Below are 14682 nucleotides of genomic sequence, written 5' to 3'. Positions count from 1 at the left end.
TGCATCATCTCTGTATTTGGGTCTTTCTTTTGTACCATCATCACATTTTTTGTCACAAAAAAATAATTTTCAAGACAATAAATCGTAACATCAAACACTTACCGTGGTGAAAAACTGAATAATAACGACTGCATACTACGGTTCAAGGGTCCGATGCTTTTAACACTGATAGTCATGCAGTTGCCTTTTATTTTCTATTTTTACAATTATTCACAATAAAACCTCAATGGTTACGTGTCAATGTGCAGTACAATATAAAAATAATAATAACATAAACCATGTACAATGCACAACAGCAACAAATACTGTACTCTGTGCCAGTGTGTATCCTGAACTATAGGTCCTACAGACACACACACACACACACACACACACACACACACAGCTTTGTTTTAGTACAGTAGAATCATTTCAAAAGTAGCAGCATTTCCCTGGAACATTGCGCAAATGCCCAAAAGCTGAGACATTATCCGACAGTTTGGGCTTATTCGACTAATAACACACACGCACACACACACACACACACACACAAACACACACACACACACACACACACACACACACACACACACACTGGAGTGGCTGGAGACTGCCAGCTCATGATGGACGTAATCAGGAACCATGGCACCATGAATGTCAATGTGTGATCCTGCAATGGACTGACTCCATTGCAGGATCACACACACACACACACACACACACACACACACACACACACACACACACACACACACGCACACACACACACACACACACACACACACACACATATACGCACATACACAGGGACACTCAGACAGAATTAATGGAGGAGTGAGAGAGACAAAATGACACAGAGGTATTACAAGGTGTCGTTCTTCAAACCCCATCGTGCAGTCACGCCAACCTGGGCATTTTGGAGTACCCCATTACCATGAATCTGGATGCCTTTGGAGGCGGGAAGCAAACCCTATGCCAACACAGGGAGAAATGTTGAAATAACAATAACAGCACTTCACGGAACCTTCCCTTTCCCAGGGAGGACGAGCCAGGATCTTTGGGGAGGAGTTTAGATCGGTAAAGGTGTGCTTTGTTAGTACGGTTCGGAAAGTATAGGTTTAAACCACAGCCATGTTACGTCAGAGATTTTAAGTTAATACAGCTATAAGATTAGAGTCTTTGTAAAAATCAACATGAAAACGGTGTAATCACCGTCAGATGTGTGGCCTCAATAGGCGATACGCACCGAAGAAGAGAAATCATACGCAGCGCACTGCAGCACATTTCTAAATCCCCAAAAAGCTTCCTTTTTCTAGCTAGAGTGCTACCCTTGAATTTAGTTTTAGAAATTAAGTTCAAGATCATATCTATTCCTCCTTGTATGAACACATTCATGCCAGAATGGGCGCAAATGGGACCCTTGTCCGCTCTAGTTACTTCTGTTTTAAGTAGAAATAAAGACATTCATTGTCTGGTTGAATGAAGGGACCATTTTTGGGATTTTTGAAAATTTCTTAATGCTATTTAATGCAATTTAGTAGTTTTTCTCCGACCAGAAAAATGAAGAGATGTCAGACTATTTACTGTATGTTGAGGTGTAGTTTGATCTTAGTACAAACCCTGTTCAAATCAATTCCATGTTGTAAATGCCATAAAAAATAATTTGAATAGAGATTATTTAGCGTTTCTCTCCATATATATAATCATAATCATAGTATGGCTATTTATTTTTAAATAAAAAAAGCAAATTTGAAATGGTAGTTAATCATGATTAATCACAACAAATATCAAGCAAATAATCACAATTCATTATTTTAATCCTTTGACAGCACCTGAATAAAACTATAAGCAGAAATTAAATGCAATTGTGTCCCTTTTTGAGCATTTTGTATGCGTTAAGGCTTATTTACAACGATCCTTTCGGCTGGAAAACCGTGCGGGACCAAAAAGAAGCCCAAGAAAAGCTATGCCATGAAATTGATAAGTTGCCATAGTAACAAAGTGATGACGAACTCGCTGTCAGCTTCCTGCTGTTTTCCTGGTGTTCTAAGGCACTTTGCACATACGCCAAGACGCACCGGCCTGTACACCCACACAACGGTAAACCACAGGCTCTGTGCATAATCTGCAAAGGACTGGGCGGATGGGAAGGTGCGGTGGCTCCACCTCCACGGGATGAGTCACACCAAAGTAGAAATAAAACAAACCAACACGCTCTCTCTCTCTGCCCTGCTCTCTCCTCCCTTGTTGCCATTTTTTTGTGTCCCTCACTCGTTCTCTCTCACGCTCTCTTATTTCCTTACTCGCTCTATCTGCATTATTGTTGCTTATTAGGTTTCCTTTACTCTGCTCCCCCCTCTCTCTCTTCATCTCTCACATGGTCGATCCTTTCTTTTTCTTTCTGATCTTCTCATCCCGGGTGAAAGAGAGAAGGAAAGCATACGAGTGGCTTCTAACTCACGGCTGCATATAAATCATCAGGGTAGAAGCGTAGAAGCACACGGGACCCTGGGCGACTTTTGGAATATTCACCAAAAGCACCAGATTACACAGATGGTGTGTGATGGAAATGCCGCAGCGAAATCGGCAGCATCATCACAACAGGGTCAGAGAGAGAATATTAAAGTGTGACCCTTCAGGATTGCATCTATCTGATGCTTCAACCCAATGTGTGTTTCATGGTATGGATACAGGGGATGGGGATGGGGGGGGGGGGGGGGGCGTCTGGCGATGCAAGGTTGCCATGGTGACCGTTCTTCTCGGTGACACGGCGAGCGCTGCACACGCTCTGCGCTCTGATTGGCCGCCACGTCACCCAGGACCTCAGGCCGGCATCCGCTCGAAAATCTCCACCGTGTCCTCTGGAGAAGGATGTCAATGAGCATGTCATGATGTCATGATGTCTTCTGGGTTGATGCAAGGGAATCAAAGTGAAGAGCTCCCTACCAAATGTGCCTTAACGGGGTGAATCTATTCGTTGTTAGAGAGAGGGGACTGGGCAGGTTGAGTCATCAAGTCGACTGTACATCCTTTATGGAAGTTTTTCTTCACATGATTCTGGGATGAACTGGAAATTGTGGGGTAATATCAACCAGCTCGTATAGGGGAGGTATGTCTGAGAGCCATTTTGGTGATTTAGACCTGTTAACTAGCACATAATCATAACTCTACGGTCCAAACAACCCCTAAAATTATGACTGTGCCATAGTATACATTTATACTGGGAATATACGTATTATATAGTCTTAATATTATACTGACAAAGAGCAGCATTTCCCATCCATTTTTCTATCATGACATGTTTTACAATAAAAAATTCCTATGGCACACTACTACTACTACCTGTCATGAGCACTTAAAAAACATAATACTTGACAATAATCACTTTCAGCATGAAACTCTGGCTTCTTTTGATGAACACAGAGCTGCTATCCTGGCTATTTACCGCTGATAGTTGGAATTTGAAAATTGTGGTCGGGAAAAAAGTGGTTGAAAAACACTGACATACGCTCCTTGCCATGGCATCCCCTTGACAAGGAAATAGAACCGTATTTGTGGCTGTGTAGCGTGTGTCACTCAAAAAGGAAAGGCACGTATCACCTACTCACAAATGCCAAAAATCCCTATTAGTCTATTAGTCTGTTCACGGACCGACACTCTTTGAAGAAGGTCATGTGCATTAAGACCCGCTGTCCATTCCTGAGCGGTTTCTCCCATGCAGAGCCACAGATTAATGTCAGCTTCATTAGCGTCGCCTCCTGCTGTTATTTACTGAGTTTCGGCGGCGACATACGGGGCAGGCCGCTGACTCTGGTGAAACAACTCATTCCGTAATGAAGTAATTACCGTTATCACTAGCCAGTCAAGGCTTTAAAAATTTAACTGGCTGGGCAGTGCCGTTGGGCTCTCTAATTAGAATGTTCTCCATACTGTGCTGTTATCTGATGCTACTCCTCTAGCGAGACGGCGAGTGGAATTATTATATATATTTTTTAAACCAAGCATGAGACTGACAGGAGATGGGGAGATCAGAGACACGGGAGACGGAACACAAAAATAAAGCATGAAAGAGAGCCAACCAGACAAACAATCCCCTCCCCCGATGTGTTCTCCACCGGCATCATCCACCACTTCCCCGGAACATTACTCAACTGGCATCGCGAACGGGTGGAATCCACGCCTCCGCAGCTTTTGCTTGGGTTTTGAAAAGCTGAAACTGCAAAAAAGTTTGACTTTGTGTGGCTGGCCGGCCAAATGGGGCGGCCATTATGGTTCCCTGGCCCCCCTCGAGTCTGTGGTCCTCCGCCATGGCCCCCCGCCCCCCGGCCTACATGATGGAGCAGGTGAAGCCGCAGCACTCCTTCAGCAGCGTGAGGCCAGTCTTGGTGAAGGGAGAGGAGCTCTGCTGCTGAGACATCACCCTCCTGGCTGGGACGGGGCCTGCGAGACAGGGGGCGCCACAACGGAGAAAAATAAATAAATAATCTCAATAATGGCCCTGTAGACAGACAGACAGACAGACAGACAGACAGACAGACAGACAGACAGATAGACAGACAGACAGACAGACAGACAGACAGACAGACAGATAGATAGATAGAAACTTGAGGGAAATCACAGCAGCTCACATAAAAGCTACATAAAAATAGACAATAATAATAATAAGTAGAATATTAATTAATGTTGATAAATGTAATAATTGGGCTAAAAAATGAAATTTTGCAATAAAGAATACCTAAACCTAAAAACTAACAATGAACCAGAAAAATAAAGCAAGAAACAAACAAATGAACTGTAACCAATTGCCCACAGCACATAAGTAGAGCGTCTTGGAAATGTGATGAAGTGCAAATTGAAAAACTTTAAATCCATTGGTGCCAGTGGAATGCATTGACCGTGCAAAATATGCAAAGTCAACTGCATTGGTTAGCAAATGTATTTCACGCTTCTGCATATTGCAAAAAACTCCAGGAAATGTTAAATACAATCCAAAACAAATCCAACCAACAATTCGTCTTCTCGGGATTAGTTTTCGTCTTTTAATGGGCTTTTATTAGGGTTGTGCATCTCTCCATTATAAGACGACCCGATACGTATCTAGAGACATGGGCTCCGATAGGATTCAGGGACGATACATTTTAATACAGAACGATTCGGCGCGATTTGATTTGATGCAATCTGATACCGTTTTTAACATTTCTTTAATGTAGACATTCATCTTTGATTGCAAATTAAAATAGGCCAATTCTATAAAAGTGTCATTGCTTACCTTCAAATAGATTGATTTCATAAAACACCAGGGAATCCCAAATATTTTTGTTACTTTATGGCAATAAGATATAATAATATCTAATACATTGTGATTCTGATATAGTGATATACAATATACTGTAATATTGTAATGACCCTGGATGAGTTTGAGTATTAATTCTAAGTATTTGAGTATTAATTGAGTGTTAATTCTCAGTTATAATGTGTTCACAAGAGGGAAGGGCTTTTTTCTGTGTTTTTATTTTGGATTTATTTATTTTGGTTAGTTTCTTACTTGTATGAAACAAAAATGTTCAACGCAACTAAGGGACTGTCCGGCTCCGCCTTGGATCAGGACAGTGGATTGCATAATGGAGAGGGAGCGATCTCCAGTCCACTGTGCGTCCTGTTCCCCGTGCCTCCAAACAAAATAAATATTTATTATTGTGAGAGTACCATGACTTGTAACGTTAGATCAGTGAGTCTTCCGCAGCAACTTAGTTTATACTAAAGTAGAAGTAGCAGCAACGCTTCAATCAACCGGTTGGTCATTTTAGAATCGGGGCCATCGATTGGTCCTTGGTACATTTAGATCGATCCACAGGTTCGTGCATCGATGAAGTCGCATCTTTAACGTTGAAAGCGGTTTCCCATTCGTATCAGTGAATCGTTATACCCGTAATTTTTATGCTGCCTGAAGATGATGCCTGGGAAATGTCACCGCATGGGGATAAAAGCGCGGAAGGTGCGGAAATACCTTTCTTCTTGATGGTTTTAGGCAACTTGGACTGAAGGAAGTCTGCCATCTCCTTGTCTTCTTCTCTCTCCCTGTTACAGACAGCAACAACAAAATACAATCTCTGTTGTTATGAAGAATAATTGACAACACATCCCTGTGAAACCCTCCTCTTCCTCCTCCTCATCCTCCACCCGTCCTCTCTTGTTTTTTTCCCTGACATACATTTTCCTAAAACTCTATTGTCTCCATCTCTTTCTCTCCTTCTTGCAGTTTCTCACCTCCCTATGGTGTGAACCGCAGGCACACTGTATTTTAATAACCTGAGCCAGTGTCAGTGCCAGTGCAGAGATAACAGAAGATCAGCAAGAGACACCTTTAATTGGGATACAAAGACATACGTGGGATTTTGGGAGGGTATGTGTGATGTGATATTTGTAAAGGAAAAATTGGGAGAAGGCTGAGGTTTAAAACAATGTAAAGAGAGAAGCGAGGGCAACTTAAAATATAGAATGCTCAGAAATGAAACTTTATTTATTTATATTTGTATTATAATTATTTATTATAATAACAATAATTTTTAAATTTTAATTTTTTTTTTCCGTTCCTGAGGTATTAAGATTCTATCATTTGTTGTTATTATTATACTGACCTTTGTGTTGAAGTAGCGGAAAAAATATAATTACTAAATATAAATGTCTAAACAGAATTACTACAGATGGAATATGATGATTTGTGTATATCATTTATATCTATATGTGTATGTTTCTATTTCATACCTTTTGGTGTGACTCAATGTTAATATTACATTGTAAACAAACACTGTAACATTGAAACAAGATACAATGAAGTATATATATATATATATATATATATATATATATATATATATATATATATATATATATATATATATATATATATATATAATGTAATCTGCAATGCAGCAAAATTGAAAAAAAAAAAAACCAGCACCTAAGTCGTTCAAACTCCACGTCATCCACCAGGAAGTCTCTGGTCTCCACCAGCTTGTGGATCTGCAGCAGCAGCTCCTCCTCCCTCTGTCTGTCCTCGTTGGACTTGTCCTTATCTGGAGGTGGACGGACCTGAGTAATTATAGCTCTGACGGACAGCTCTTAGAGTCACTTTAAAATGATCTTTATTTATTGCGCGTCGCTTGGCGCCTGGGCTCCACCGCAAACACAGACATACTTAGTGAGCTAGAAATAGAAGAGTGATGAGCTTGAATTGGATAGAAGAGTAGAGCCTAACAGGCGGAGGCAGGGGAGGCGCAGGAGGGGTTGGCTGCTGAAATAGGCCGCCGTGCGGTGCCGTCAAGTTTTCTGACAGAAGCTACGCCGCATTTTGCAGTGGCACGTCATGAAGTTTGTCCAATTCTAAAATGACAAGGCGATAAATAATCAAAAGCACCCTCCCACATTTCAAATCGAGCCTCATAAGATGCCGTGAAACGTTTGATAGATCTCGGCTGTGTGTTTTGTCGCCGCGCTGATTCTCTTTTGCGTTCCCTTCCTCTAATTTAGATTGAAAACCAATTCAGGTAGGGTTTAATCGATTTGCTGGCATCTATTTGCGGCAAATCAGACGGCTCCCCCTCCACCCGAAGGGGAAAAAAATAAATAAATAAAAAAAAAACTCCCCAAAATATACTTTTTAAGGAACCTCGAAAATGGACTTCTTGAAACATTGCTGCTTACCTGGAATGCACATCAGCTTCTGTAGTTCCTTCTTCAGATGAGTGATCTCCTTACACAACTGAATGTCATCCATCCTGCACACACACACAGACACACACACACACAGACACACACACACACACACACACACACACACAAAAGCTTTATTTCATTATATTATATCAGTTTTTTCATCTTTCATTAAAAAAAAAACTGATTGAAAAGGCGGAGGTTATATTGATCTGTTATGTCAAGCCGCAGATTAAATCGTCCCAGCGGCTCAGAAATCACAGAGGCGTTTCGGAGTCTTTCAGTGGCATTTCCCCCCCGCCGTGGCCCGTCACTCACATCCCCGATACAGAAGGGGAAAGACAGAAACGGAAGGAGAGAAACAGAGAGAGGGGTGAGAGAGAGAGGTGACAGACGGACAGAGAAAGTGAAAGAGACAGACCAGAGCTACCAGGTGCAGACAAAGGACCAAGACCAAAGGAGATGGAGAAAAATGTATCTCATGAAGAGTGCAGGAGAGACAGAGGAGGGGGACAGAAAGCAGGTTGGCGCGGAGCTTTTTTTTGCTCCTAGTAAATCAATGGCTCGTATCTTCTTCTTCACCTTCGGGCTGCTCCCGTTAGGGGTCGCCACGGCAGATCACCTGCCTCCAACACCTTCTGTTCTGCGCATCTTCCTCCCTTACACCAACCGCCTGCATGTCCTCCCCCACCACATCCATAAACCTTCTCTTTGTCCTTCCTCTTTTCCTCTTGCCTGGCAGCTCCATCCTCAGCGTCCTTCTCCCAATGTAACTCTCATCTCTCCTACACACGTGTCCAAACCATCTCAATCTGGCCTCTCTCACTTTTCCTCCAAACTGTCCAACCTGAGCTCATCCCACTCCCAATGAAAATCTCAACATCCTCAACTCTGCCACCTCCAGTTCAGCCACCTGCTTTTTTGTCAGAGCCACCGCCTCTGAACCGTACGACATAGCTGGTCTCGCTACCGTCCTGTAGACCTTCCCCTTCCAATATGGCTGACGGCCACTAGATGAAAAAGTCGGGGGTAAAAAATAAAATTCTCGTTCAAAACACAGTTTTTCACAGAACAATTCTTTTTTTTAAAGGTCTCCAGATTTTAAGTTTCCCTCTACTAATAGGACGTGATTTGGAAAAATATTGTTCCATTCAAAAGATATTAAGGTTGAAACACTTCCGGCTCTGTTTGCCGCCAAGGTGGCGTTGGGCAAAAACCCAAACCCCAATTTTTTTTTACGGGTGACGTCACAGAAGTTACGTCCATTTTTCTCCGTATGGTCTTTGGACTTAATGCACATGCAGTTAAAGTTGAATTTTCTCAGCAAGTTGGGAGTCAGACAAGCAGCAGCAATGTTGACGACATCCTGGAATCTCGCTCAAATATTGGATTCCCGTTCACCATTTTTCCACCGCGGGACCTAACATCAAAACGGAGGAAGGAGGTAAAGAAAGAGGTGTTCCTTTCCCTGGTTTCTCACATCAACTCCCCCTCTCTCTCTCCCTCTCGCTGCCTCATTTCCTCTTCTTTATCTTCCCCCTCTTGAGTTTTGATCTGTGTGTCACAGCTGGAGGGCAGATGACGATGGTGACAGAGGAACGTGAGAGGCGAGAGGGTGATGCTCAGCTCGGCTCTTAAAAACTTGAGAGCCCTCCATTTAAAGAGCACTTACACTAATCAATCAAGCTAAGCAGAAAGACAACCAACCAATCAACCGACCAATCAACCGACCAATCAACCAACCAATCAATAACTCATTTACTCATTCACACAAATCACCATTTCCACCACCCCAGCAACGTATTGATCAATATAACAAGGAAAGCCCTTCACTCACACCTCTGTGAGTCTTAACCAATGACATGCAGTGGAGGCATATGCATGGATTATTGGGGGACACAGGGGACATATTGGAAATAGTTCAACACCCCGCCCCCCGCCTGTGAACAGCACAGAGGTGTTGCAGAGCCACTCACATGTATCTGAGCTCCGATTCCCTCCTGACCAGCACGTCCCGGATCCTCTCGATCTTGAACAGCTCGCCCTCGATGGCGTCCACCGTGATGCTGGAGTCAGCCATGGACACCATGTCCCCCTCTGGCGGGACGGAGCGGAGAAAGAGGCCCGGGTTGATTTCTGTCTTTGACCAGAAATCTTTTCTTACATGTTAAGAGCATATCAGTCCGTTTCAATCAGTCCTCAGACATGTCTGAGGACTGATTGAAACGGGAGCAAACACTTGCGCGCGCGCGCACACACACACACACACACACACACACACACTAGTGTTACTAACAAGCAGTAACAATACAATATGACTTAATTTGGTATATTAGCTCAAACTAAGCCCGAGATGCCAAGGGGCCGCGCACTCCAAACAAAAATTGAAAGGTCGTGTCTTGGAGGCACTTATGCAATCCCCACCCCCCAACCCCGCCCCCTTGATGCCCCACCCCTTTGTCATATGAATAAAATGATGGTTGTGAATTTTGGATGTTTTTCTTGTTATCCGTTTATTTTACAGTCCCTTAAGTACTGAGCAAATACCCGCTGTATGCCGAGAAGGTATAGATGGTGATTGCAGCTGAAAACAAGTAGGTCAATAAAACAAAGGTACTGAAAAAGGACCATCGGGAATCCAATTTAAACGGTCAGTTTAAAAGACTGCGGGGATGAAGACGCTTACACCCCAAGGCACCTCATAGTGAATTAGTCCATTCTCTGAGAAAAGCCTTCCCTCTTAGCTTGTCTTTAACATTTCCTTTGGTCATGAATGCAAATTCACCGACCACAAAGCCTCAGCATTCCTTTAAAACACAGACACATTGTCAAGTTACAACTTACCCTTGATGTTTGGATAAATAAAAAATGTTTTCATGTTGCACCGACCTACACTGGGTATGAGAAAGATTTTTCTCTAACTAACTAGTAGTTTCATAACTGGTAGTAGTTTTATAATTAGTATGCTTAGTTTCAATTAGAAATACACTGTTATACTGTAGTCTTTTCAACATGCTAATTCGATAAGCCCTGGATGATAACAAGCCGGAGTAGAAAAGGTCTTTTCTTACTGTTCAGACGACATGATGCTTAATATAGACATAATATACCCCCCCGCCGAAGACATCTCTTCCTACTCCTCCAGCTGTCTCCCTTGATCAAACTCACTTATTCGGGAACCGATCCTGACACACTGCTTGGCAAACACACACACACACACACACACACACACACACACACACACACACACACACACACACACACACACACACGCACACACACACTGATGCTTTATTACGGGAATTTTGCGCGTTGTGACCACGGTTGGTTGGGATGCAGGGCCAGTTTTGGTGGATAGCGTCCAAATATCTTATATACTGTTTGATATTTTTCTGTTTTCTATTACAAATATCACAGGGATTATCCTGTCCAGTGAGATATTATAGTTTAATATTTTATTTTACTGGACAAATTTTAACCTTATCGGTCACGTTTCAATAACAGTCTATGTTACAAATGCAAATATAATGTACACCTAGGTAACGGGGGGGAGTGAGAGAGAGTGCTACTGGTGTAGGTACCAGATGTGCTCTGCCTGGCAGATCGGCTCGCATGCACGAGTCAGAGGGTGAAACAAACCCTGTGGTGCAATGAAAGTGAGGGTTGGTGTGCGGCGACTGAGGTGCTGGGCCAGTGGGGTGCCAGGCACACCACTGGTCTCGTCCATGCCGTTGGGAAGGTGGAGCGGCTACATTTTTTGTGAGTATTATTACCGGACATTTTGACAAATATATAGCAAGCGACGGAGTACCGTAAATTTAAACACTTTTTTCGCGGTTTCGAACCCGAACACAGAAGTTACATAGTGCAAGAAGAGGCGTTCCGGTGGGGGTGGGTGGGAAGGAAAGAGTGCCATTCTCCATATTACAAATCATCAAAATGATTTTGAAGATTCTGCAACGCACTTTGTAACTGTATGTTTTTAAAAGTGCAACAAAGATTCACTTACTTACTTAAATTTGAACGATTTCCCATGAACGTGAAATCTTGACAATTTTACAAAATTATTGTGATTATCTCAAATAATTTCAATTAAGAGATTAACTATGTACTAATTGTAATAGCTCTAGTCACATGTTATATTTTGCAACACAATCTCACTTTTCATAAAAGTGAATACTGTTGAGCCCTGACTAGATGGTGCCACTGTTTTTGAAAGAAGTTCGGCAAAAGCAGCGTCCTGAAAGCGTTTTCGGCGTTTTTTGCTTCAAAGCATGTTGCTTTAAGGCGTCACTTGAAACGTCTCATACAGAACTGAAACGGAACACTTCTTGCGGACTTTTCCACCCTGTTAGCAGAGTGATTTGTTCCTTCCTCATGAAGCGAAAAGAAAGGAGAGGCGCTTCAAAGACCTGATCCATATCTTGTGTCTGTAACTTCAGATCTCTGGCAACAACTTAACAGGATTAATTGTTCTACGTGCTGCCGACATGCAGCCAATAGATCAGTTTCCTGTTTACAAGTGAGTGTGGATGCGCAGGCAGCCAAGGGGCAGAACACACATCTGGACTTTATCCTCATGGTAGAAAATGGGGGAATGTTTTTAGCATTTAGAAATGCACTTACACGCTGTAAAAGCATTTAAGTGGAAATCCAGAAAAAATTGTGGTAAAGGCGGAACCCGCCGCCAACAATGGAAACAACATATACTGTAGAGGAGCGCACTGTGGTGTAAAACTACTGACTACGACTGTTTGCCAATGTTTTCCTTGAAGGCAAATGTCTGTTTTGAACTTTTAATTACTGTTTCGTTGATGCCGCACCAGATGGTGAAAGACATCAAACCACTGGGGTCTAAAGTGTTATCATCGATTGTTATCAGGGTTTGCTTTACGACCCCTGCTGGGCATTGTCTTCACAGTTTGGGGAACAATTTCATTTTTATACAGTACACTGTCCCCCGTTCCCACATTGTCAGCTTGACACCCAGAGAGGATGTCTTTGATGTGTTTTGTCCCCCAGTTACCTCTCTCCAATCAGAATGTACCTTCCTGTATCATAGGATGTCTTGTTGAACGCTATAACGCCAATGTGGACAAAGAAATATTAGAAGTCCTCTGGCATGCTACCTGGTGTGTAGGACGCTTTCTCTTGAGCTCAATAAAGTAATCCTTACTTGAATTCTCACCGAGATTCTAAGTTGATTTATTAAAGTAGTAAAGGTGAATTTCCACCACAGCAGGCAAAACGCAAATACATTGAATGGTGGTTTCTCCTCGAGTGCCAGCTAAATAAAATATCAAATACGTTTTTTGTTATGCAAAATAAACTTACGGATCACCACTTTAAACTACTTTATTTAGAGATAATTCGTATGGTCTTTCTTTATATATAATTTTAATTACCTTGTTTTTCTGACATCATCTCATAGTCTTCATTTTTGTACAAGGTAAGTCGTAATTTTTTAAGCCTCTATCTTTATCTATCTCTATTTATAGTTGCTACAGTAATGACAAAACTAGAATGCCACAGTAAACAAACTCCCTGTATCTGCACAACAAACCTATCCATTCATCTGTTCGAGCTGCATCGTGCATTGATGAAAATAAAATTGATCTTATATTCAGAAGATTGTTCTTAAGTTGGAGCTCCTACAGTGTGCAATACACATATTACTGGGGTGATTTAGATTATGTACATCTAGCTCTGACACCTGAAGATTGTTCTTGTTGTCATACTGGACAAACTGGGTGATGACACATCTGATACTGTGGTTTTCTCTGCACTCACTTACGAGCACACACACACACACACACACACACACACACACACACACCCTATCTACACACCCATTTTTCTCCTTCCAACTCTCTCAAACACACATACTCAAACATACTAAACTCCCCTTTGCAACAGTCTACAGTTTCTCCGTTGATTCCCCCTCCCTTTTCTGCTCCGCTGCTCTCTCTAGAAATTTTTCATCTCTTCTTTCTTCCTATCCCCACTCAGTTCTTCTTCTACCTTCACATCACGCTACCAGAGCCTGAAGGCACGTAGTGAATGAGGTCTGAATGTGTCATCCTTGCTCCAACTCCAAAAACCTCCCCTGCACCCCACAACCACCAGCAGCACCATGGAGAGAGAGAGAGAGAGAGAGAGAGAGAGAGAGAGAGTGCAATGAATGTTTACAGAAATCTGTCTGCGATTTAGTCTATATCTTTACTTCTATTTACAGCATAATATATACATATATATATATTTTTTTACTTTGCAATTCCTATTTGTATTTTAGCTTAACTTGACTGTGTATTCTATATGTTTTTCTCTACAACATTTTCATTTTTCTATTTTAATTCTAGGTTATATTTTTCACTTTTTGTTTTCCACTTGCTTTAGTAGTATAAAAGTCAATGGCAATATGTCAATGCCCCATGATTAATATGACCTTTGAATGCAATTGAATTGAATTGAGAGAGAAAAAGGAAGAGGAAAAAGTAAAGTCAATGATAGTGTTAACAGTAGAATGGCTTTTATAGTCAAGCGCACTCTCTCTCTCACACACACACACACACACACACACACACACACACACACACACACACACACACACACACACACACACACACACACACACACACACACACACACACACACACACACACACACACACACACACACACACACACACACAATGATACCACCTGTGGATACTACAAACTCCAAACTCCTTCAGATCGAATCGGATGGAGAGCCTGGTGTACCTGCATTGGGGAAGTCTGAGCTCCACCTGGTACTCTGCAGAGCTCCGTACTGCTTGTTCTCCATCACTCGACGTTGTGTCCACCCTTCCAATGGCCCGACACACACCAAATACCTCCTCAGCAGGGATGTCGCGGTGTCCTGGCGGGTTAGATTCCCGCTCGGAGATGTTGGTCTGATGACGTTGGAGAAACGCAGCAACGACTGCGCTCCGGCGCCGCACGGTCCGCT

General features: G+C 42.4%; 1 protein-coding gene across 1 annotated transcript; it reads right to left on the bottom strand.

The window, feature by feature from the left end:
* Window positions 1-4300: 4300 nt before the first annotated feature.
* pik3r6a (phosphoinositide-3-kinase, regulatory subunit 6a) lies at window positions 4301-14517 on the bottom strand (the record flags this gene model as incomplete). The annotated part of the gene is made up of 6 exons (XM_079999523.1): window positions 4301-4419; window positions 5987-6057; window positions 6941-7055; window positions 7684-7757; window positions 9669-9828; window positions 14454-14517. The coding sequence occupies 6 exons, from the start codon at window positions 14515-14517 to the stop codon at window positions 4307-4309; spliced, it is 597 nt and encodes a 198-aa protein (XP_079855649.1). The 3' UTR covers window positions 4301-4306.
* Window positions 14518-14682: the final 165 nt, after the last annotated feature.

The sequence above is a fragment of the Zeus faber genome (assembly GCF_960531495.2).
Source record: "Zeus faber genome assembly, chromosome: 4".
Taxonomy (NCBI): domain Eukaryota; kingdom Metazoa; phylum Chordata; class Actinopteri; order Zeiformes; family Zeidae; genus Zeus; species Zeus faber.
Note: the sequence above shows the minus strand (reverse complement) of the source record. Positions and strands in the feature narration are given on the sequence as shown.